Raw genomic sequence first — 23,731 nt, 5'->3', positions numbered from 1 at the left:
GCTCGTTGGTAAAGCACTTGGTATGTAATCACGAGGATTGGAGTTCAAGTCCCTAGCACCCACATGAAAAACCAGGGTAATGTTTATAACCTGAGAGAGCAGCAACCTAACCTAAGCAAGCACTGGGTCCTAGTGTTAAAAGTTGTCTCAAAAAACAGAAGACAAAGTGAGCCAGGTGCAGGGGCACATGCCTTTAACCCCAGTATTCTGAAGGCAAAGGCAGATAGATCTCTGTGAGTTCTAGGCCAGCCAAGGACACATAATGAGACCCGGTCTCAAACAAAGAGCAACAGAAAGATGGACAGCACCTGAGGAATAACACCCGTGGCTGTCCCTTTGGCTTGCCTATGCACACATACACCTGCGCACACACATGCTCCCAGTTCAGTAACAAGTGATAGCCTGATTTTAGTAATGCTCATATGTAATCCACACGCTACCTGGAAATTGTCTTAGAAGGTTCTGGCATGTATGTATATTTCACTTCGCCCCCTCAGCACTGTTGGTTCTTTGGCATCAGACAGGTTGGTGAGGTTGACAGAGAAAGCTCTTCCCATCTCTGGGTAGTTTCACTTCCTCATTTATAAAGGGGTGGGGCTGGGGCTCGTCTGATGGCCAGGCTAACCACCAGAGAGAGATACATTTACCGAGCATCTGCCATGTTGAAGATCCTGTCCTACTTGCTAGACAGAGGTAAGAAAACATGGTATGTCTTTGGTAAGTCAGTCATCGGTTCTGATGGGCGTCACTCAAAGGTGCATATACATCCTTGTAAACTCAGAGAGCTTAGAGCTTCAACGAGCACTTGGCACTAGAAAGACGGGATTAAACAGGGCGGCGCCTCTAAGGATTTGACTGCCAGTGAAGGAGATAGGGTGAGGAAGTTAGTTGGGTATAGATGGAGGAAAGTTCAGGTTAGATAGAAAGCAAATTGTGCAAAGGTCCTGGAGTGACACTGCCTAGCCTTTGAATGTCCACACAGAGGACAACTTGGAGGAACCTGGTCTTTCCTTTCACCATGTGAGACCTGGGATTGAACTCGAGTTGTCAGGCTTGTCAGCAAGTACCTTTACCACGTGAGCCATCTTGCCTATCGATGCTGAGTCCCCAAGTAGTTCAGGCTAGCCCAGAATTCACTGTGTAGTCCAAGCTGGCCCTGAACCAGAACCCCTCTTGCCTCTGCCTCCTGAGTGCTGACTTCAGCATCATACCTGGCTGAAAACTGTTCAAACCTCAGCACTGGGTGGGAGGGGAGGTGAAAAAAGAAAAATACTTTAAAGTATCTTAGGATGGAAGGAAATATGTTCCATGTAGAAAACAAAAGCGGTTGGGGGATCAAATGGAATAGTTACACAGGAGCAACAGAGACTTACTGCTTTAAAGTTTTTTATTCCTTTTTTTTTTTTTGTATGTGAGTATATATGTGGGCATACATGCCACACCATAGATGTGTTGATCAGAAGACGGCCTTTGAAAGCTACTTCTCTCCTTCCACTGTGTGGGACCCAGGGATTGAATTTTTCTTGGGAGCAAGCAAGGGCCTTTAATCTGAGTCGTGGCAAAAGCCCCAAAGAGGATCTTTTAAGGGGGACCCCATTATTGAATAGTAGTTTATAATTCACATGCTTTTCCTATTTAAAAGTGCACACTTTGCTGAGTTCTCGTACATTCAGTGAGTTGTGGGATCAGTTTTGAAGACATTTGATCACCTTGAAAAGATCTCACTCCTTTAGCTACCAACCTCTCACCACAGGCCTGCCAATCGCTAGTCTTTCTGTCTCCATAAATGCTTCTGTTTTGTTTTTGTGAGACAGAATCTCACATTGCCTGGGCTGGTCTTGAGGTCTTTCAAGGAGCTGAATGACCTTGAACTCTCTACATGACTGACAGAGGCCTTTCTCCTCCTCCTTTTTCTGCCTCTAAAGTGCAGGGATTACAGGCATCTGTCACAGGCCTGGCTCTGTATAGGCTTTTACAGTCTCCTGTTGGGTTTATTTTTAAAAGAATTCATAGGCTTTAATTTGGGCTAAGAATTCCATGATCCTTTAGTAGTGTCTGGCCTTGGTGCAGATTCTGATGTAAATACATAAGATCATCCTGTCTGTAGACTTCAACCAGCAAGGACTGAACATGATTTGGTGTGGCTGGAGAGACGGCTCAGGAGCACTTGCTACTCTTCCAAAGGACACAAGTTCAACCCCTAGCTCCCACATAACTGACAACTGTTGGAATTCCAGATCCAGGGGTCCATTGCCCTCTTCTGGACTGTGAAGGCACCAGGCAGGCACATGGTGTGCATATATACATACAAGCGAACACTCATACAAAACAAAAATCCATCATAGAAAACAAGGCTGGACATGGCAGCACATGCCTTTAATCTCAGCACTCTAGGAGCAGAGATAGGTGGATTTCTAGAATTCAAGGCCAGCTAGGTGTACATAGCACTTCAGGCCAGACAAGTAATAGTGAGACCCTGTCTTAGAAGAGAAAAACAAACAAAGCATAGATAGGCTTAATTTATGTCTATACTGGACAGGTACAGCATTTCCTAAGCACTACAGTGTAGCAGTTTCTACATATTAGAGTATAAATCAATGCCCAGAAAGAGTTTAAAGTCTGCAGGAGACTGCAGGAGTCTCCTGAGTGATATGTACAGGTTCTGGGCAAATCCAGCACCATCTTGTCCAGGTGAATTAAGCTTTGAGAATTTTGGTATCCACAAGGTGTCCCTAGGAACAACTACATTGGACATCATGCAAAGACTGATTGTTCACATCCAGTCTTTCCCTTTTCCCACGTCTGCATTCTCTGATCATGAGGACTGCTGATATGCACCGGGGCACCTGTTACCTGGTGCTGGGGATGGAACGCTAGGCTTCATCTGTGTTATGAAATCACTCTGGTGAGCTACATTTTAAATTATGGCAGGGTGTCACATATCCGAGGCTGGTCTTGAACTGGGTTTGTGGCTGAGGATGACCTTGAGTTGAGAGGTAGGACTGGAGTCATGCATCCCTGCCCGTTATATGGTGGTAGGAATTCGGGGCCTCCGACATGCTAAGCAAGCACTCTTATCAACGGTGCTGCAGCCTCTTTCATTTTATTTTATCCCATCTTATTTCTGAGACAGGGCCTTCCCATGTAGGTCTGGCTGGCTTCAAACTCAAGCTGTCTTCCTGCCTCGGCCTCACAAGTGCTAGAATTGTAGGTGTGACTCTCCACACTTGGCGGCTTGCTCAGTTTCTATTCTTTCTCGTTCTTTTACTTGTGTTGTTGAGACAGGGTCTCAGATAGCCCAGAGTGGTCTCAAACTTGCTATGCAGTCAAAGGTGACCTTGAACCCTCTTCCACATGCATTTCTACCTCAGCTTCCAGAATGCTAAGTACTGGGATTCTAGTGTGCAACACCACGTCTGTGTATGTGGCAGCGGGGATGAAAACCAGGGCTTCTTGTGCCTTAGGCAAGCTCTTAATTATAGGCGGTATCTGTAGCCTTTTCTTCTTAACCCTTTTTCAAGCTTTCTTGTGAGGTGCACTAACCTGAGTTTAGGGGAGAAGTTCTCTGGCCGGCTCATCTCATTTCCCAGCCTCTGTCCCCACAGGATGTGAGCCTGCACTTTGTGCTCTGGGGCTGCCTGCACGTGTACCAACGCATGATTGACAAGGCTGAGGAAGTGTGCCTGTTTGTGGCACAGCCAGGGGAGCTGGTGGGACAACTGGCCGTGCTCACTGGGGAACCCCTCATCTTCACACTACGAGCCCAGAGAGACTGCACCTTCCTGCGGATCTCCAAATCCGACTTCTATGAGTAAGGCTTGGATACGGGGTAGGTATGGCACCTAGATGACTGAAGCCCAGTTAGTTTTTTTCAAGGGGGAAGAGACCAAAACATACTCCCCCACCCCATTCTAGAAGGTTAGGATGTAGTCTCCCCTCCCCCCCAATCAGACCTCCCAATACCTTCTAGGGCAGATGTGAATTCTTTCTGTTTTACTCCCAAACCAATACCCATTTTCTTCATTCCTTTTAATGTGCTCCAAGAAGGCATTGTCCCACATCCCCTTTTGCTTTCAGGATCATGCGTGCACAACCCAGTGTGGTGCTGAGTGCAGCTCACACAGTGGCTGCCAGGATGTCCCCCTTCGTGCGCCAGATGGACTTTGCCATTGACTGGACAGCTGTGGAGGCTGGTCGCGCGCTCTACAGGTACCACCCTTGTCCTGCCTCAGTGCTCAAACCCTATCTACAATTTTGTCTGACTCTCCACTCTTCACCCACTCCAGGCAGGGAGACCGTTCAGACTGCACCTACATTGTACTCAATGGGCGTCTCCGCAGTGTCATCCAACGAGGCAGTGGCAAGAAGGAGCTAGTTGGGGAGTATGGCCGAGGGGATCTCATTGGTGTGGTAAGGGCAGCACCCATATCTCCCCAAGCATAGTTAGCCCTTCACCTGTGTGCACGTCATCGGAGTTATCTGATGGGATTGGAGAACGCAACCCCAACTTTAGTGCCAACCCAGACCTCTTCCCTGGCTCATTCTTGCGAGTAAGAAGCAATCAGCCCAGTGGGTGAGGAGTCTGAACTCCACCCTCTGTGCCTCTTCACGCCCCCATTATCACCTGGGTGAGTTCTTATTTTATATCCCAGGTGGAGGCACTGACCCGGCAGCCACGAGCCACCACTGTACACGCTGTTCGAGACACAGAGCTGGCCAAGCTCCCCGAGGGCACCTTAGGCCACATCAAACGTCGGTACCCACAGGTGCATCTTCTGGTTGGGGACCACAGGGGCCAGGGCCTCTCGTGTGCCAGGCAGCCCTAGACGGGGCACAACCCAAGTAACGGGATTTCTAGCCTCCCAGGTGAGGGAAACAAAGATGGGACCTTTCCATCTCACTGAACACCATTCTCTTCCCCTTCCCCAACCCTCCGCCTTAGGTCGTGACCCGCCTTATTCATCTGCTAAGCCAGAAAATTCTAGGCAATCTGCAGCAGTTACAAGGACCCTTTCCAGGTGAGAGTTTGGCAGCCTCAGGGCATACTGGGGGATTTACTGGGAGTCTGCCTTGAACAAGCTATCGAATGGCATGATGGGAAACCAAGTTCAACTGTAAAGCGTACCAGACGCAGGATTGGAACAGGAAGTTGGATTTCGTGTTTGCTGGGAAATGTAGTCCTTGTTTCTAGGCAGTTTGTTAAATGGTCTAAAGTCTTAGCAGGAAGATTTTTTTTTTTTAAGTAAGGGCAAGATTTTTAGTACTTACTTATCGTGAGTGCACGCGCAAGTGCAACTGCACACACATGTGACCACACATGTGTGAAGGTCAGAGGATTCAGTTTTCTACCTTCCACCATGTGGATCTTGGAGATCAACTCAGGACTTCAGGCTTTACAGCAACGTCTTTATCTGCTGAGCCTTCTCTCAGGTCCAGGGGTGGGAGGGAGCAGACTCTTCAACAGGAAGGTTGGATCCTGGTCCCCATGGAATCACATGAGCATCCTGGGAAAGAATCAGAATACAATAACAAAAGAGCTCATGGGTGGCAAATGGTACTAGGGCACCTTGGGAAATGGCTTCCGAAGTTAAACTGGCCTTCTGGGAAATGTGATTGTTTATACTGGAGTATAGTTTCTATGAATTCATCATGGTCCAGTCTGTTCAAGTCATGCCACCAAACACACCTGAGCGTCTACATTTTTGCTAACCTTTCCTCCACAAAATCTTCACGTTCAGGAAATAAAGGTCAAAGTCATATAAGTAGGAAAGACTTAATTTTAAAAACACACATAAGCAGGGCAGTGGTGGCGCTCGCCTTTAATCCCAGCACTTGGGAGGCAAAGGCAGGCGGATTTCTGAGTTCGAGGCCAGCCTGGTCTACAGAGTGAGTTCCAGGACAGCCAGGGCTACACAGAGAAACCCTGTCTCGAAAAACAATAAATAAATAAATAAATAAATAAATAAATAAACAAAACACACGAACACACGTAAAGACCCCAGTGTCAGGAGCTGGTAAGTACGGAGGGAAACAAAGCAAGGTAACTATGCAGGGCTGCAGGCAGAAAGCAGCAGAGAAACACTGACCGAAGGAAGATTTCTGAGGACTGTGGGCTGGCTGTCACGGTTTACCTAAAACTAGATGTGGAACACACAAAGTTTGGTGGTTTGGAGCTTTGTTTTGTGTTGCCCAGGCTGGCCTTGAATTCACTGTGTAGCCAAGGATGGCCTTGAATTTATGATGCTCTTGCCTCTCTACCTTCTGAGTGCTTAAATGACAAGCATATGCCACCACCTTGGTTTCTGTTGTGGATGGAACCCAGAGCTTTGTGCGTGCTAAGTCAAACACTGGACCTATAGCCTCAGTCCAGGGTTTGGTGCTTCTGAACCATGGCAAGGAGTGACTTGAGAGGGAAAAAGGGGCCTTGGAAAGTATTTGAGTTTGCTAAGGTTGTCCTATGGGAGAGGAGAACCAACCAGTAAGTAAAGTCCAGAGTGAGGCCTGGGCAGGAGATGGGAATGGCACTTCATCTAGGCTGTTAGCTGAAAAACTGATAAGTGACAGGAGTCACAGAGTCACAAGTATGTTCTTGTCTACGTCGGTGTAGGGACATAATAGCCTGAGTCAGGATGGGATGGGAGCACAAGCATGGTGGATTTGAATGGTTCTAACGATGCATAGTGGGTACTACAGCCATGGCCTCAGTGTGGTATCATAGCTCAGAGCAGTGAGAAGCTGTAGGCTGGGGGACAGAGTCAGGGATAGAGGGAGATGAAAAGGAAGTAGAGGGAGGTATGGGGGGGGGCTGTGAGAAGAAGAGGTGGGGAAGAAGAGGAGGTGCTGGGGAGAAAGAGGATACCTCTCCAAACACAGACTTGCTCAGCGGTCTGTGATTGGTGTCTCAACAGGCTCTGGCCTCAGTGTTCCGCAGCACTCGGAACTGACCAACCCAGCCAGCAATCTGTCCACTGTAGCTATCCTCCCCGTGTGTGCAGAGGTGCCCATGGTGGCCTTTACTCTGGAACTGCAGCATGCTCTGCAGGCTATTGGTGAGTGGGGAGTCTGTTCGGTGGAACCATGTGTCATCCATACTAAGTGGTAGGTGAGTGAGTGGGTGGTGGGTGCGCGGGAAAGGGACCCTAAGCCACAGGGTGGGTAACAAGTGCTCTACTCTAGGAGAGGCCTCCGAAGCGTTGAACTAGGTATCTAACTTCCATTCTTCAACTGCCACTAGGTCCCACGCTCCTCCTTAACAGTGACATCATCCGGGCACGCCTGGGGGCTTCGGCGCTGGATAGGTGTGTGGGGGCTGGGGAGCGGGGCTGGAAGGGTGGAAGGCCTGTATTGGAGAGTCTTTCAGATTGGGTTGGAGAACTAGGCTTCTGAATGGAGGAGTCTTGTCTGTGAGATCAGTAAGGAGACGATGTGAGCAAATCCCTTTTGGTAGCAGGGCTGTCAAACTGGAAACCCAGGGGCCACATGCAGCTCTCAGAGTTATGACTGTGGCTCAAAGTATACTTAAAATATTATGAGGTTTGTTTGTTTGTTTGTTTGTTTTAATCGTTTGTTTTTTTTTCCTTTGTAACTTGATTCCATGGTTCTTTAGCTTTAACATTGTTGATGATGATTTCATGTGGCAAAAGTAATGCAGAACAAATATATGTGAAAACAAATATACATATGCCTTTGCAACACCCGAGTCCCCATTTCAACACCCCCACCCCCTGCTTTGGCATGAATTTTAATTGCTGGGACCTAGAATTATCTAAATATTTCAAGCCATAAGATTGCACTATCTCTATATTGAGAGAGGTTGTGGGACTCCAGGCCAGCTTCAAGATGACACTCCCTCATTATATCTCAGCATTCAAGAATTCCGGCTGTCAGGGTGGCTGGCCCAGCAGGAAGATGCCCATCGCATTGTGCTCTACCAAACTGACACATCCCTGACGCCTTGGACCGTCCGTTGCCTACGCCAGGCCGACTGCATCCTCATTGTGGGCCTGGGGGACCAGGAACCCACTGTTGGTCAGGTCTGGAGACTATATACACTGATTACCTACACATACACCTCAATCTTCCCCTCAGGATCTCATCCCTTGTCTTTCTGTGCCTGTATGAGACCATGTACACTCGTGCTGGTTTCTGTGAGGGAGCTGAGCTTGGTCAGGTGTGGGTAGCGAAGATATCGATGACCTCCACCTGTCTCTGTCTTCCATAGCTGGAGCAAATGCTGGAGAACACTGCCGTACGCGCCTTGAAGCAGCTGGTTTTGTTGCACCGGGAGGAAGGCCCTGGTCCCACGCGCACTGTGGAGTGGCTCAACATGCGCAGCTGGTGCTCGGGGCACCTGCACCTGCGCTGTCCTCGCCGCCTCTTCTCACGGCGCAGCCCAGCTAAACTTGTAAGGGCTGGGAACCTAAAAAAACGGAACCCAGGGGAACGCTCCCTCTTCTACCTAAGGGATTGGGTTGGGGTGTGGCATGAAGAGGAGCCTTAGGAAGCACACCTCTGCTTGGGAGTATGGTTTGAGGGATACTTCCCCTACAGTGGGCATTGACTGCCTGAGAATAACTGTTCTTCCTTCTGGAACTGAGGTTTGGGGAGACTTGAAGAAAGGCCCTGAGTGGCACGCCTCTGCTGCCAGAGTTCCCATCTGAGGACACACCCCTTAACCTGTGGGCGTGGCTTGACATCACGCCCTCTTCCACCTTGGGTGGCCTTTGGTGCATCTGCCAAAGGTTGTAGTTTAGGGGTACAGCATTCTCCACAGTGGGGCAGGACCAGTGCTTGGGCAGGGCCTGAAAAGGGCCCCTAGGAGACTACCCTTCTCTAGGAGCAAGACTTAGGGAGCTGAGACAGAGCCTGAACCAATTGCGGGGGGATTGGGGGGGGGGACTAGGTAGCAAAGACTAGTATGTGCCTGAGTGATCCCCTAGACTTGTTCTCTATTACCTCAGTCTGATGCATCTTTATTCTCTCCCGGATCCCAGCATGAGCTGTATGAGAAGGTTTTCTCCAGGCGTGCAGACCGGCACAGCGACTTCTCCCGCTTGGCCCGAGTGCTCACAGGAAACACTATTGCTCTGGTGCTGGGCGGGGGCGGAGCCAGGTAAGGAATGGGCATATTCAAGGACACAGCTTCCTTACTGTGTCCCAAGGGGTAGGACCAGGATGTGTAAGGGGTGGAGCTTATTACCTGAGAGACACCCCCACAGCCTGGTTACAGTTTTTTTCAGGAGGGGAAGTGGGAACAAGAGAATTCCTGGGGGTATGTCCCTGCAGACCCCTAGCTTGTCACCGGGTCCCTTCCATTCTGCAGAGGCTGCTCGCATATTGGGGTGCTGAAGGCATTAGAGGAGGCAGGGGTCCCAGTCGACCTTGTAGGAGGCACATCTATAGGCTCCTTCATTGGGGCCTTGTATGCGGAGGAACGCAGCGCCAGCCGTACTAAACAGCGAGCCCGGGAGTGGGCCAAGGTGTGTTTTGTGGGGGGGTCTGAGGAGGTGGGGTTGCAGGGCCCAAGAAGCGCAGGGAGACCTGTGAAGATGCCGTAGCCTGATCGGGTAGTGTGGGTAGGGCTCCTGTACTCTGGAAATTCTGCCTAGATCCTTAGAGAAATATCACTGGGACCTTGGATGAACCCTCTGTGACTTCTTAGCCGATGACTCTAGTCCCCAAACTCCAACTAGAGCAGTCATGGTGTTGAGTGACACAAGCCCTGTGTGTGTGGGGGTGGGTATTCCTGGAGCGATGATCTCTGTGACTCTAAGCAACTCCTTTGACCATTTGATTCCTAGAGCATGACTTCTGTCCTGGAGCCTGTATTGGACCTCACGTATCCTGTCACCTCCATGTTTACTGGCTCAGCCTTTAACCGAAGTATTCACCGTGTCTTCCAGGACAAGCAGATTGAGGTGTGTCCATCCCCTACACCTGGCCCTGCTGCCTCTTCCCATGGGTTTTCCACCCTCTTCTACTTTGGTTCTCACCCCTTCCCAGGACTTGTGGCTGCCTTACTTCAATGTGACCACAGACATCACTGCCTCCGCCATGCGTGTCCACAAAGATGGTGGGTGCCATTCTGCCAAGCCCTGCTACAACCATGTTGGCCAGCTGTGTGGGGATGGGTTGTAGGGGAGGGGCAGCTGAGCGTCTGGGACGTTGTTAACACAAGTGACCGTCCACCTGGGCCCGTCCACCGATCACTAACCGTCACCCACTAATGTCCCGACGTCCCCAGGTATGTCCATTTTCAGGGGTGGGGAGCTGGGAGGCTTGTCGGGCACCTCACCCCCTCCCGCCATCCCCCACAGGCTGCGTGTGGCGTTACGTCCGGGCCAGTGCCTCCTACTGTCCCTACCTGCCCCCACTCTGCGACCCCAAGGACGGGCACCTGCTGGTGGACGGGTGTTACGTTAACAACGTTCCAGGTCAGCGAGCCCACAGGCTGGCCAGGCCTCCAAGTGTGTCTGAGCGTGTCTGTGCGTGTCTGTGTCTGTGTATCCCACCGGGCAGGCTCCCTGTGGCGGTATGTGCGTGCCAGCATGACGCTCTCGGGCTACCTGCCCCCGCTGTGCGACCCGAAGGATGGGCACCTGCTCATGGACGGTGGCTACATCAACAATCTGCCAGGCAAGTGGCTGCCCACTCACATCTGCATGGACTTGTCACCAGGCACATGATCACGCTGACTTCTGCACACACAGACTAGAAGGGACAGGTTCATATAGATGAAAAGCTCAAGAGGACACACATACAGCTTGCACAGGGATAGAGACTGACACACATGCATGCATACATTCATGCATACAGATATGTGAATGTATGTGGACAGTAACACGGACATTTGAAAAGTACACACATCAGACACGGTAGCACACACCTGTGATCACAGCACTTGGGAAGCAGAGGCAGGTGGATTACTGAGTTCAATGCCAGCCTGGTTTACAGAGTGAGTTCCAGGACAGCCAGGGCTACACAGAGAAACCCTATTTGGAAACACACACACACACAAAAAAAAGTTCAAGGCCTTCCTTAGCTACATGATAGATTTGAGGCCATCCTGGGCTACATGAGATCCTCTCTCTCTCTCTCTCTCTCTCTCTCTATATATATATATATATATATATACACATATACACACACACACACTGACCAGTGTATTCATCCACACCTTCCCTGCACACTCTATGGAATATGCATGTATAGACTTGTAGATTGAATAAGGTGCCTGCCTATGTGACCAAGATAAGCACACCCACCAACTTAAAGGGTTTTTTTTTTGTTTTGTTTTGTTTTGTTTTTGACAGGGTCTCATGTAACTCCTGGTGGCCTCCAACTTGAGAGGTAATCAGAGATGCTCTTGAATTCCTGAGCCTCCTGCCTCTACCTCTAGGCTGCTGGGATGACACATGTGTTCTACCATACCCAGTTCACGTGGTGCTAGGAATGGAATCCAGGGCTTTCATGCTGTGCAGACACTCTACTGAGTTACATTCCCAGCATGCCTACTGAGTTCACAAGCATAGATGGGAGGGAGGTAGATGCAAGTGAAACTCTTAAAAAAAAAAAAAAAAAACTCATTCTCTTGATGGGCGGTGGCCACGCACACCTTTAATGACAGCACTCCAGAGGCAGAGGCAGAGGCAGAGATCTCTGAGTTTGAGGCCAGCCTGGTCTACACAGTGAGTTCCAGGACAGCCAGGGCTACACAGAGAAATCCTGTTTCAAAAAACAAAAACCAAGCAAGCAAACAAACAAACAAAAAAACTTAGTCTAAAAACTGTACGCCCCAGAAACATAAGTTTAGTTACACACACACTTGATCTTATAGACCAGGATCTGGCCAGCTTTAACACACTGCGTGCATCTGGCCTGTGCTTGAGTTTACAAATAAAGGATTTTTTTTTATAATTACATATTTATTTATTTATGTGTGGCCATAACACATGGAAGTTGGAGGACGACTTATAGGAGTTATTTTTCTCATTCCAAAATGTGGGTCCTGGGAACTGAACTCTGATTATAATGCTTTGGTTAGTACTCTACCTTCAGAGTCATCTCAGTGGCCCTATGTTTAGTTAGTTGGTTATTTAGTTAATTATTTAGTTAGCTAGTTAGTTAGTTGTTATTAAACCCAAACTGGCCTCCAACTTGCTACATAGCTGAGAGTGATATTGAGTTTATGGTCCTTCTCCATCCACTTCCCAAGTCTTGGGATTCTAGGCGTGAGCCTGGCTTATAAATAAGGATTCACCAGGAGAGCCATGCCTCGTGATCCACCTCTTATCTGCAGTTTCTGTTGCAGAACAACAACAGGGATGAAAACTCAGAGCAGAATTCAAAGCATTTTCCAATGGTCCCGCCAGCGCTGGAAATGTATTATACATGTAAACCCTGCCACAGTCCCTCACGTGGAGCTCACGTAGGTGTTCACAGACCTACAGGTGCATAGGCACACTTGGATACACACACACATACAGGGCTGGAAAAGTGGCACTACGGATGTCACAAACATGACCTGAGCTCCATCCCAGTACCCATGTAAAGATGGTCACAGATGTGGACATCCATAACCCCAGCACTTTGGGGAGGAAGTAGACTTGAGGATCCCCAGAGCTCACTAGTAGAACAGATGAACTCCCGATTCAGTGTGATACCTTGTCTCACAAAAAGAAGGTGCAGAGCTTGGCAGTTAAGACTGTGCACTGCTCCTGAAGAGGACCTAAATTCTGTTCCCAGTACCTGCATCTTCACAACTACCTGTAACTCCATCTCCAGAGACATCTAATGCCTCTCTTGGCCTCTGCAGGCATTATACACATGTGTACATAAGCACGTGCAGGCACACACCTACATACACAGAAATAAATCTTTTGTTTGTTTTGTCTGGTTTTTTAAGACAGGGTTTCTCTGTGTAGTCTTTGCAGTCCTTGAACTCACTCTGTAGACCAGGCTGGCCTTGAACTCAGAGATCTACCTGTCTATGCCTCCTGAGTGCTGGGATTAAAAGTGTGCATCACCTAGTATTTTTTTTTTAAAGTGTCAGGTGATAGAGGAAGACAATGAATGTTAACCTCCAGCCTGCACACAATACACACACACACACACACACACACACACACACACACACACGGATATTTCCTGACATTCATTTCAGACAGGCCTAGCCAGAGATGCAGACACCGGAAGACATAGTGCTTCCCACGGGGTCTCAGAAAAGAGGGTTGTAAACAGACACTCACAGGCATGTGCAGGTGACATGCATACCCGACAACATAAACTCATGGATAACTACACGTATTTCCTTGGGCTGGGGTTGGCTTTGCAGTACACACACATGTAGACAGACAGCCACAAACATAACTGCCATTCTCACCGGACCATCTTCTCTTGGCTTTGTTTGCATAAATTTCCATCTCATTTGCATGACAGCATGGTGTTTGCATGCTCCCCACCCCAAACCTCATGTGTCCATTTGCATTGCGGTATCCGTGGGACTGGGTTGGGCATCCCTGCCCTGCTGGGCTCCTGTTGGGAGAGGCTGCTGACCTCCTGGCTCCACAGCCGATATCGCCCGAAGCATGGGAGCCAAGACAGTCATTGCCATCGACGTGGGAAGCCAGGATGAGACGGATCTCAGCACCTATGGGGACAGCCTGTCTGGCTGGTGGTTGCTGTGGAAACGGCTAAACCCCTGGGCAGACAAGGTAAAGGTTCCAGACATGGCTGAGATCCAGTCCCGCTTGGCATACGTGTCCTGTGTGCGGCAGCTGGAAGTCGTCAAGTCCAGCTCCTACTGCGAGTACCTTCGTCCATCCATTGATTGCTTCAAGACCATGGACTTTGGAAAGTTTGACCAGATCTATGTGAGTAGGTGGACTGTGGGAAGTAGATCCGTGATCAAACAGTAATGTTTGCAGTAGATACATGGTTATGGCTATATTCTATGTTTGCACTAAAATTGTGTGCGCTGCCTGAAGCACTGTGTAGTGGTTTCTAACATCATTTCTAATAAGTAGAGAGTGAAAGCAGGGATCAGCTAGTAATGTCTGCCTTAGGTCTGGAGAGGGATGTAGCAATGTGCTGTATGCCACTGACCCTGCAAAACATGTCACAGCCCACATCAACTGAATGAAACTGATCAGTAGTTGCTACCCAGAGGCTCCAAGTTAAAATGTCTGACGTCCCTCTTTGATCACTGGAAGGATGTACCATAATGGACTAATGGCTACTGTAGACATTTGTTGTGACACTACTCACAAATGTAATGCATAGTTTCAGACCTTGAAAATAATTTTGCACATTACCATCTTGTGTTAGTTGGTACTTGAAATACCTCATGAGGCTGAGTGGAAAAGAGATTTGAAGAGATTGATTAGTAATGTCTGGCAGGGACAACAACTGGAAATCTGTGGGCAGGTATGTTACATATCACTCTGAAATAGATTTAATTCAGGTGTCTGCTCTCCCAGGAGTCAAGCACTTAAATGGTGATGTTGAAGGAAGCTGTGTGTAGATGCAGGGGCAGGTGGTGGTGTCAGGCATAGTCCCAGCCTCCTCGTTTCTTGCAGGATGTGGGTTACCAGTATGGAAAAGCTGTGTTTGGAGGCTGGACCCGTGGTGAAGTCATTGAGAAAATGCTCACAGACCGAAGATCTACAGACCTTAATGAGAGTCGCCGTGCAGATGTAAGCCTCTGATGCTTCTGCTGGGTCCCAACTTACTGAGAGATTCCAGAACCCCAAGCCCCTCTTTTCTGGAAACCCCAGATGGTCCAATACATCCCTGGGTTTTACTGAGCCCCTCAGGGCTACCTACCGTCCCTACTCCCAAAGTCTCACCCACCCCACCCCCACCCCACAGATACTTGCCTTCCCAAGCTCCGGCTTCACCGACTTGGCTGAGATCGTGTCCCGGATTGAGCCACCAACAAGCTATGTCTCTGATGGCTGTGCTGATGGTGAGGGACTAAAGGGACCCTTGAGAGTTGGGGGTTCTGGGCCTGGAGATGGGGCGCCTGTGTGGCTGGAAATACCAGCTCAGCCCATGCCTCTCACCTGCACCTTGATACTTCCCATCCCAGGGGAGGAGTCGGATTGCTTGACAGAGTATGAGGAAGATGCAGGACCTGACTGTTCAAGAGATGAAGGGGGCTCCCCTGAGGGTGCCAGCCCTAGCACTGCCTCAGAGGTGGTAAGCATGGACAGCCCAAAGATCACATGGCCCCAGCAGATCACTTGTGCAGTGGGAAGGAACTAAATGGAGTCTTGGGGGGTGGGAGGTGCTGGGTGACATGAGAATACAAGTTTGGAGATGGGAGATTCATGTCTCCCTATCTTACAACTAACAAACTAAACCGACATTGGTTTACTTCTGTTGCTGTGACAAAATACTCTTCAGAGCACCTCAGGAGAAAAAGGGTTTATTTATCTCATAATTTAAGGTTACACTCAGTCCTTGCAGGGGAGTCAAGGAGGCAGGAGCTTGAGAGAACAGGTGACATTAGGTCTGCAGTCAAGAAGACAGCAATAGGTGCATGCATGCCTACACTCAGCTGTCTTTCCCCACTCTACAGCCCTAAATAGGGAATGGTGCCACCTATAGTAGGCAGGTCTTCCCACTACAATTAACTGCATAGATACCCACCCCCCACATGCTCCCAGAACTTTAGGCACTACTTCATTGAGACTCCACTCCAAGGGTATTTTGATTATATCAGGTTGACAATTAAAATTAACCATCACAGTGTGTTAGTGCCCCTGGGCCAGGAAGTGTGTCACGATGCACATACTGGTTGTTTCTAAAGCGACATTTATCAAGCAATGCTTGAGATGAAACTAGTTTTGAGTGGTGAGGGTTGGACAGCTCTATTTGTGGCTATCGTGTAGATGTCACAAAGTGGATACCGTGGCTGACATTCACCCAGTCTGGGTAACACATGTGTCTTGTCTGTCCCTATAGGAAGAGGAGAAGTCCACACTCCGGCAACGACGATTTCTGCCTCAGGAGACTCCCAGCTCAGTAGCAGATGCCTGAGGACCTTCACAGGAAACCCCTGTTCCTAGACTGGATTGTGGGTGGGCCCGTGGGAGAGTTCACACTATTATTCCTGCTGCTATACTGTGACACTCCCTGGGCCCTTCCCCCTTGGCTGCAAGGACCACACACTGGACTGACTTGCCCTGACCCTAAGGGGAGGGCAGAACTGCACTGATGACCTTTGACCAACTATGTTACCTTCCCCCAATAAACTCTCGGCCCTTTCGAAGCAGCCTGGTGCTGTCTTTGGGTGTCTGGGGCTCCTCACCACACTGTCTGGGCTCCAGTGTTGGGTTGAGTCTGAGGAAACCTTCAGCTCATCCCACTGCGGTAATTCCCATGTGGGTACGCTGCACCCTGGCTGCAGAGCAGCTCTGAGCATGCTCTATCTCTTCTTACCTGGCTTTTGGGTGATCTCAGGGTGTCTCGGGCCCCTCTTACCCTCTCTACTAAGTCCCTATAGCCAGAGGCTACAGAGACAGCTCAGAAGGGGCACAATGTGCTCTGCTCTTGCAGAGGGTCTGAATTGGACTACCAGCCCCCACTCCAAGTGGCTCACAACTGACGAACTCCAGCTCCAGGGGGTCTGGTGCCCTCTTCTGGCCTCCTACTCTTCCTGCACTCTTGTGTGTATACTACCTCTCACGTACACTTATACAAAATGAAAAATAAAAACTTCCCACAGCCTTTGCACCTCACCCAGGCCTACTGTGTGCAGGGGCTATATGTGACAATATATACTACAAACCAAGTCCTAAAAGATCACTACCTCTGCTCAAGACTTGGGCATACATGGGACTTTCTGGAAGTTTCCTTTCAGTCAGACTGGTGATGAAGGCCTGTCATTCTAAGATACTCAGGAGGACATAAGTTCAAGACAAGCCTGGACTTCAGAGAAAGCTCAAGGCCAGCCTAGGCAACTTATTGAAACCTTAATGTGACTCCTAAGCACCGTTCCTACTATGTGCTCAGAAAAGGAGGTTTCCCAAAATGAACCTAGTAACCTGGACCCTAAGATGTATCTCAGATTCTTTTTTTTTTTTTTTTTTTTTTTTTTTTTTGTTTTTCGAGACAGGATTTCTCTGTGTAGCCTTGGCTGTCCTAGAACTCACTCTGTAGACCAGGCTGGCTCAGAAATCCGCCTGCCTCTGCCTCCGAAGTGCTGGGATTAAAGGCGTGCGCCACCACCGCCCGGCTTCTTGATTACTTCTCCAGCTTGGGCCGTTCGTTGAGCCATGCTGCCTTGGGGACGAGAGCGGTCCTCAACCTAGCCTTTGGAAAGGTAGCCATGGAAAGTGACTGTAGATTCCACAGGCCTTAGTTGTTCCCCTGCAGCTGTAATGAGCTACCTGAGAAGAAGCAGGTTGGGAGAAGGAAGGGGAACATGGGAGACATGGGAGCTGGCTGGTCACATTGTATCCACAGTCAAGAAGCAGAGATGGGGCGGGGAAGTAGGGCTGAGATTCAAAACTTTAAGGTCTACTCCAGTGACTCATTTCCTCCTAAAGCTTCCAGAGTCTTGCTAAACAGCACCACCAGCTGGAGAACAAGTTTGCAAACACGTAGGCCTACGGGGACGTTTCACATTGAAAGCACACAAGTTTCTGGATCAGTAAGTTGGTTATGACACATGCCTCATCAGATATCATTGTATGGGACTACAGCCTGGGCCTGGGTCCCTTAAGATTCCATTCAAGGTCTTGCCACAGGCTGGACCAGATGGGGCAGTGGAAAGTTTGTGGAATTTCTTTAAGGCCTGGTGAAAGAGACCTTGGAAAATTTATACTGCATCAAATGAACGTGTGTGTGTGTGTGTGTGTGTGTGTGTGTGTGTGTGGCCTGAGGAGAACATACAGTGTCCTATTTTATTACTTTCTGCCTTATTACGTTGAGACTAGGTCTCTCATGAAACATAGAACTATGCTCATAACCAGTAAGCTCCAGAAATCCTCCTGTCTCCATTGCCCACATCTTTCGTGGTTTGGAGAAATTTGAATTCAAGTCATACGCTAATACAATAGAACTCTTAATAGCCAAGCCATCTCTCCAGCTCTAAAATGTACTGTCTTAGCCATATTTTTTCAAAATTTATTGTATTTGTATTCGTTGTGGCAGGGGTACATGCATGCTACAATTCATGAGTAGAAGTGCTTGCAGATATTGGTTCTCTCTTTCCACCTGGGGATTGAACTCAGGTCATCAGGCTTGGTTGCAGAGACCTTTACTTCCTGAGACATTTTGCTGGTCTCTACCTTAATCTTTTAAAAAGAGATTTATTTATATGTTTACTTATGTGTATATGTCTGCATGGGAATATGTGCATGTGCATTTAGGTGCCCACAGAGGCCAGAAAAGGGTGTCAGATTCCCCCTTGAGCTGGAGTCACAGGCAGTTGCGAGCTGAACCACATGGGCTCTGAACTGAACTCGGGTCTTCTGCAAAAGCAATGTTCCAGTTGGGTTTCTCTTACTGTTATAACGTGGCCATAGGCAACTTGGGAAGGAAAGGGTTTGTTTGTTTGTTAGGTCATACTCTATCATTAGGGAAGCAGGGGCAGGAACCTGCAGACAGGGACAGAAGCAAAGGCCATTGAATTGCTCAGTTTGCTTTTATACAGACCAGGCCCACTCGCCTAGATGAGGCACCGCTGGGCTGGGTTCTCCTACCTCGCTAACAGGCAAGAAAATGCCCACAAGCCCACCCTGTGAAGGCAATTCCTTCAAGTGTGATTCTCTCTTCCTAGGTGTGTCTAGGTTTGTGGCAAGTTGACATAAAACAACCCAGCATAAGCAGCGACTGCTTTTAACTGCCGAGCCACCTCTCCAGCCTCTTAATCGTCTTTGAAATGTAAAGTTTTGCAACACTTATTACATTTGAATTGTGCAGCCATCTCCACTGTTCCTCTCCAAAACCTTTCATCTTCCCAAGCTGAATCTCCGTTTCCATTAATCACTAAGGTCCCATGTCGAACCCCACCCCCGCCCCACCCATGTGGCGGTAAATGCTGACCGCTTTGCTCCGGGTGGGTCATGCGCCCTCGCCGCATCTGCCCAGGAGCTCTCTGGATCGGAGAATGAAAGACACACACACACACACACATCAGTTAATTTTTGGCATGCCTTGCTCAAAGGCTAGGCAGTTCTAATCCTCCCCACAGCTAGCATATACTTCGCTCTGGTACTCCTGGCTTAACACCCTCTAATTCTATATTTCATCTTTGTTGCCCTGGCTCCTGCTGGGCGGCCCCTTAGTCTCTGTTGCCAGAGATGGTTCTGGGCAGCCCTTCCAGGTGCTACATTCCTTCTCACATACATTTCGGATCATTTTCCTTCTGCAGCTCTAAATCCAGTCTGTCTCCCTCCGAATCATGGGGATTCTCCTTTATCTCTCCCAGTCCCTAGCCAGCGCAAATCTAAAGGTCCTGCTTCAGTCCTTCTGCCCAACCATTGGCCGTTGGCTCTTTATTGATCGATGAAAAACCAATTTGGGACAAGGACCTTTAGCGTTTGTACACGCAGATTCCCGGTTTTGGGGGCTGGATTAATTCAAAGCATTAGAACCAATTCCCAACCCTCCCAGGACCCTGGTACCCAGCACTGTATTTCCTATCTGTAGGTCTGACAACTCTGAGGACCTACTGTGCATCGAGTCCTCCTGTGTGTATATTTTCGTGTCTGGCTTATTTTACCAAGCATCACGTTTTCAGTGTGTTTAGAATGGAATGTTCCTTCCTTTTTAGAGATGAATGACATTGTGTCATGTGAATGGATGACATTTTATTCATCCATTATCCACTGAAGGACATTTGGATTGACTTCCACTTTTTGTCTGTTTTAAATCATGATGCTGAGCAAACGCGCCTGGCCTGCCCCGCCTACGGTCCTCTCAGGATACACCTAGGAGAAGAATTACCGAGTCGTGTGTGTTGAACTATTTTCTCCAAACACAGCAACACAACCTTTCAGACTGGCCAACCTATAGGGTCCTAGGACATCGACACTATGAACAGCAAGATTGCTGTCTGCAGTGCTACCGAGATTCCCCTCTGCTACTGCCTCTGAGACCCCAAAGACCCTACCTCAGAATCCCTGAGTTTCTGGGACAAGGGAGCAGATTAAAATGAAAATTTGGGGTCGGGGGTAGAGAACTGACTCAGTGCTTCCCAGCACATGGGAATTGACCTAAAAACTAATAGGTAATAACTGTCTGTAACGCCAGTCTCAGGAGATCAGATGTCTCTGCTGGCCTCTGCTGACTCTTTTGCATGACAAACAAACATGCAGGTAAAATACTGGTACACATAAAATGTTTTGTTTTGTTTTTTAATTGAAAATTCAGTTCAAGTTGTGCCATGTGGTAGTGCCTCCATTGTAATTTTCTGTCATCTTCTTTCTCTTGCCGTCCTAATTTTGTCAGCATCTCTTTTTTTGTACTTTATTTTATGTGTTTTAAGTTGATGTCCATGGGTGTATTGTCTACATGACTCTATGCACAACATGCATGCCTAGTGCCTGCAGAAACCAGAAGGTGGCGCCAGATTCCCTGGAACTGAAGTTTCAGATGGCCTTGAGCTGCCATGTGAGTACTGGGAACCAACCATATTGAGTTCCTCCCGAAAAGCACCAAGTACACTGAGTAATCTCTCTACCCCCCTTTGTTTTGACATGTGTGTGCTTGTGCACACGTGTGTATGTGTGTGTGTGTGTGCGCGCGCATGTGCGTGTGCGTGTGCGTGTGCGTGCGTGCGTGCGTGCGTGTGCGCGTGCGTGTGTGTGCGCGTGCGTGCGCGTGCGTGTGTGTGTGTGTGCGTGCGTGTGCGCGCGCGTGCGTGCGCGTGTGCGTGTGCGTGTGTGTGTGTGCGTGTGTGTGTGTGTGTGTGTGTGTGCGCGCGTGTGCGTGTGTGTAGTTTAGTGTATGTGTATGTGAGTACATGCACATGCACACACTTGAGCACACAAGTGTAGAGGTCAAAGGAAGATTCTTCAGAATTGGTTCTGACTTCCCACCATGTGGCATGAACTCAGGGTGTCGGGTGTGGAGAAAGTGGGGGTTCACCTACTGAACCATCCCACCAGCCACTTTGTTTATTATCTTATTGTAACAAGAAAAATCTCAGAGGAACAATTTAAAGAAGGAAATGTTCTCTCCTCCCTTTCCCTCATTCTTAGTTTTAAAGACAGGATCTCATGTAGCCTTCAGCTTGCTGTGTAGCCAGAGATGACCTTAAATTTCTGATCTTTCTGCCTCTATCTCCTGAGTGCTTAAACAACAGGTGTGTATCACCACACCTGGGTTATGCCGTGTCATGATGAAATCCAAGGCTTTGTGTTGAATTATTCGGCTTCTGTTTTTGTTTGTTTTCAGTCAGGGCCTTATGTAGCTGAGACAAGTCCCGACTTCCTGACCCTTCCACCTCTGCCTCTCAAGTGATGGGATAACCAACTGAATCACACCCCCAGTCAGGAAACATTATTGAGGTTGGTTACCATACTGTATCACAATTCTGTAAATTCACTAAAACCCACCAGACTGTACACTTTTTTGTGTGTCTGAATTAGTTTTTTAAATTGTGTGTATGGGTATGGTTGTGTGTACACTCATGAGGGCAGGGGCCCTGTGTCCAGAGGGGACCGCAGAGCCCCTGGAGCTAGAGTCACAGGCTGCCATGAGCTGCCTTGTGGGTAATTGCCAAGCCCTGCAAGAATGGCACGTGCTCTTAACCACTGAGCCATGTCTCCAGCCTCCAGCCTCCAGCCTGGGTTTTGATTCTCCAACACTGAAAGAAAAGAGAAGTTGCTTTAAGACTTAAGCAAGCTGGGCAGTGGTGGCGCACGCCTTTAATCCCAGCACTTGGGAGGCAGAGGCAGGTGGATTTCTGAGTTCGAGGCCAGCCTGGTCTACACAGAGAAACCCTGTCTCGAAAAACAAACAAACAAACGCAAACAAACAAAAGACTTAAGCAAAAGGAAATGCACATACACGTGCACATAAATATATAAATATAGCTTTCTCAGTTCTTTAGTGCTATTTGTATGCAGATGATTTCAGGATGGGTCACTTGGTATTGGATAACCAACTGGGGACTCTTCCCTTAGATAGACTATTTCTTTCTCCTGCTCTTAGCATTCCTTAGTTGCTTCAGTTGTCTAGGGTTGGGGGCCCTGTGAGATTTCCTCCCTCTATATTAGCATCGAATACTGGTTTCTAGTTCTTCATGTCTTGTTTTGGCAGCCATATTGTTGAGGTATCATAGGTGAAACTTCCTGCCGTTGCTAGGAGACACCATCTCCTAGTGCATGTTCTGGTCCTCTGGCTCTCCCGCTCTTTCTGCTCTTTCTTCCACAGTGTTTCCTGAGCCCTGGGTGCAGGAGCTGAAATGTAGATGACCCTATTGGAACTGGGTTCCTGTGATTAGCTGTTCTCTGTGTTTTGACTAGTTATGGCTTTCTAGAACAGTCTCCATCTGCTGGGAAGAGAAGTTTCTTTGATGAATGGTGAATGCTACATTCATCTGTGGATGTTAGGATCAGTATTTAAAACGCAGTAAAGAATTACCCTAGTTTAGGAAAATGGCAGTTATAAATTCTCCTGTAAGATCCATGACTTCACTAACCCTGGGAAGCTGGCTATGTATGATACCAGTACAAGGTGTGACTTGGCTCTTGTTGAGAGGGCCTTGAGTTCAATTACACAATTGTTGTTTACCAGGAAGAATGAGTGTCACTGGCATTGTGGCTCATGCTTTCCATCTCAGCACTTGGGAGGCCGAGGCAGCTGGAATTTTGTGAATTCGAGGCCAGCCTGCTCCACAGAGCAAGTTCCAAGAAAGCCAAGGCCAGTTACACAGAGAATTTTTAAAAAGGGTCTGGAAAGATGGCTCAGCAGTTAAGAACACTGACTGCTCTTCCAGATGCAGCAACCACATGGTGGCTCACAACCATCTGTAATGGGATCCAATGCTCTCCTCCCTCTTCTGGAGTGTCTGAAGACAGCTACAGTGTACCCATATGCATAAAATAAATGAATAATTCTTTTTAAAAAATGAGTGTCACTATTGCACCTTTTGAGATTTGTTGCCTTGCTGGTCATTGTTGAGGAGCCAAGGTTCCACAGCTGGGCTATTAATTTAACCAAGGTCTTATTTTATTTTCTGCCACTAGGGGGCTCCCATTGCAGTATTCAGGAATCTGTCGGGAAGAATGCTACTTTCCTTTGGGAGCCCTGAAAAGGAACTGTATTAGTAACGAAGAACTGGGTGTCTGTCTCCTTTTACTTATTTTATTGGAGGCAGGAGAAGGGAGAACTATCATAAAACTACTGTGTAATTAAAATAAGCTTACAAAACCAGTAGCCATGGGTGGTCATCTGGAGATACAAGGACGGATGGTGGCACCCAAGAGACTGAGGAATAGTGATTGAAGACTTGAGGCTTATTTCTGCATGCAGGAGGCAGAAGCAGTAGGATCTCTGTGAGGTTGAGACCATCCAGGGCTACACAACAAATGTCTCAAGACAAACAAACAAAAGGAAAAAAGGAAGAAAAGAAAAAAAGAGGTTAAGGTCATCATGGGTTATAGCATCATGGGTTATAGCTCAAGAAGAAAAGAAAGAAAAACAAAAAGCCGAGGATGAGCCTCAGTTGGTGGAGTGCTAACGTAGAACCCGGGAGGTCCTGGGTTCTATCCCC

At 48.4% G+C, this 23,731-nt stretch overlaps 1 protein-coding gene across 9 annotated transcripts in view; it reads left to right on the top strand.

Moving 5' to 3' along the window:
- Positions 1–16,273, top strand: part of Pnpla6 (patatin like domain 6, lysophospholipase) — a 29,797-nt gene extending 13,524 nt beyond the window's left edge. For 6 of the 9 annotated variants that reach the window (XM_076923800.1, XM_076923802.1, XM_076923801.1 and 3 more), the window contains 19 exons: positions 3,606–3,811; positions 4,078–4,209; positions 4,287–4,410; positions 4,653–4,766; positions 4,943–5,018; positions 6,909–7,049; positions 7,235–7,298; positions 7,865–8,033; positions 8,222–8,404; positions 8,994–9,112; positions 9,323–9,479; positions 9,801–9,917; positions 10,003–10,072; positions 10,519–10,635; positions 13,570–13,871; positions 14,577–14,693; positions 14,869–14,965; positions 15,089–15,198; positions 15,967–16,273. In XM_076923800.1, coding sequence (XP_076779915.1) covers positions 3,606–3,811; positions 4,078–4,209; positions 4,287–4,410; positions 4,653–4,766; positions 4,943–5,018; positions 6,909–7,049; positions 7,235–7,298; positions 7,865–8,033; positions 8,222–8,404; positions 8,994–9,112; positions 9,323–9,479; positions 9,801–9,917; positions 10,003–10,072; positions 10,519–10,635; positions 13,570–13,871; positions 14,577–14,693; positions 14,869–14,965; positions 15,089–15,198; positions 15,967–16,041 — 2,490 coding nt within the window. In that variant the 3' untranslated portion in view covers positions 16,042–16,273. Of the gene's footprint in view, positions 1–3,605; positions 3,812–4,077; positions 4,210–4,286; positions 4,411–4,652; positions 4,767–4,942; positions 5,019–6,908; positions 7,050–7,234; positions 7,299–7,864; positions 8,034–8,221; positions 8,405–8,993; positions 9,113–9,322; positions 9,480–9,800; positions 9,918–10,002; positions 10,073–10,316; positions 10,434–10,518; positions 10,636–13,569; positions 13,872–14,576; positions 14,694–14,868; positions 14,966–15,088; positions 15,199–15,966 lie in introns of all 9 variants that reach the window. The other 3 variants (XM_076923804.1, XM_076923803.1, XM_076923805.1) reach the window with 2 other exon arrangements.
- The last annotated feature ends 7,458 nt before the right edge of the window (positions 16,274–23,731 follow it).

The sequence above is a fragment of the Arvicanthis niloticus genome, chromosome 24 (genome assembly GCF_011762505.2).
Source record: "Arvicanthis niloticus isolate mArvNil1 chromosome 24, mArvNil1.pat.X, whole genome shotgun sequence".
Taxonomy (NCBI): domain Eukaryota; kingdom Metazoa; phylum Chordata; class Mammalia; order Rodentia; family Muridae; genus Arvicanthis; species Arvicanthis niloticus.
The sequence above is the reverse complement of the archived record's forward strand: the minus strand, read 5'-3'. Positions and strand labels throughout refer to the sequence as shown.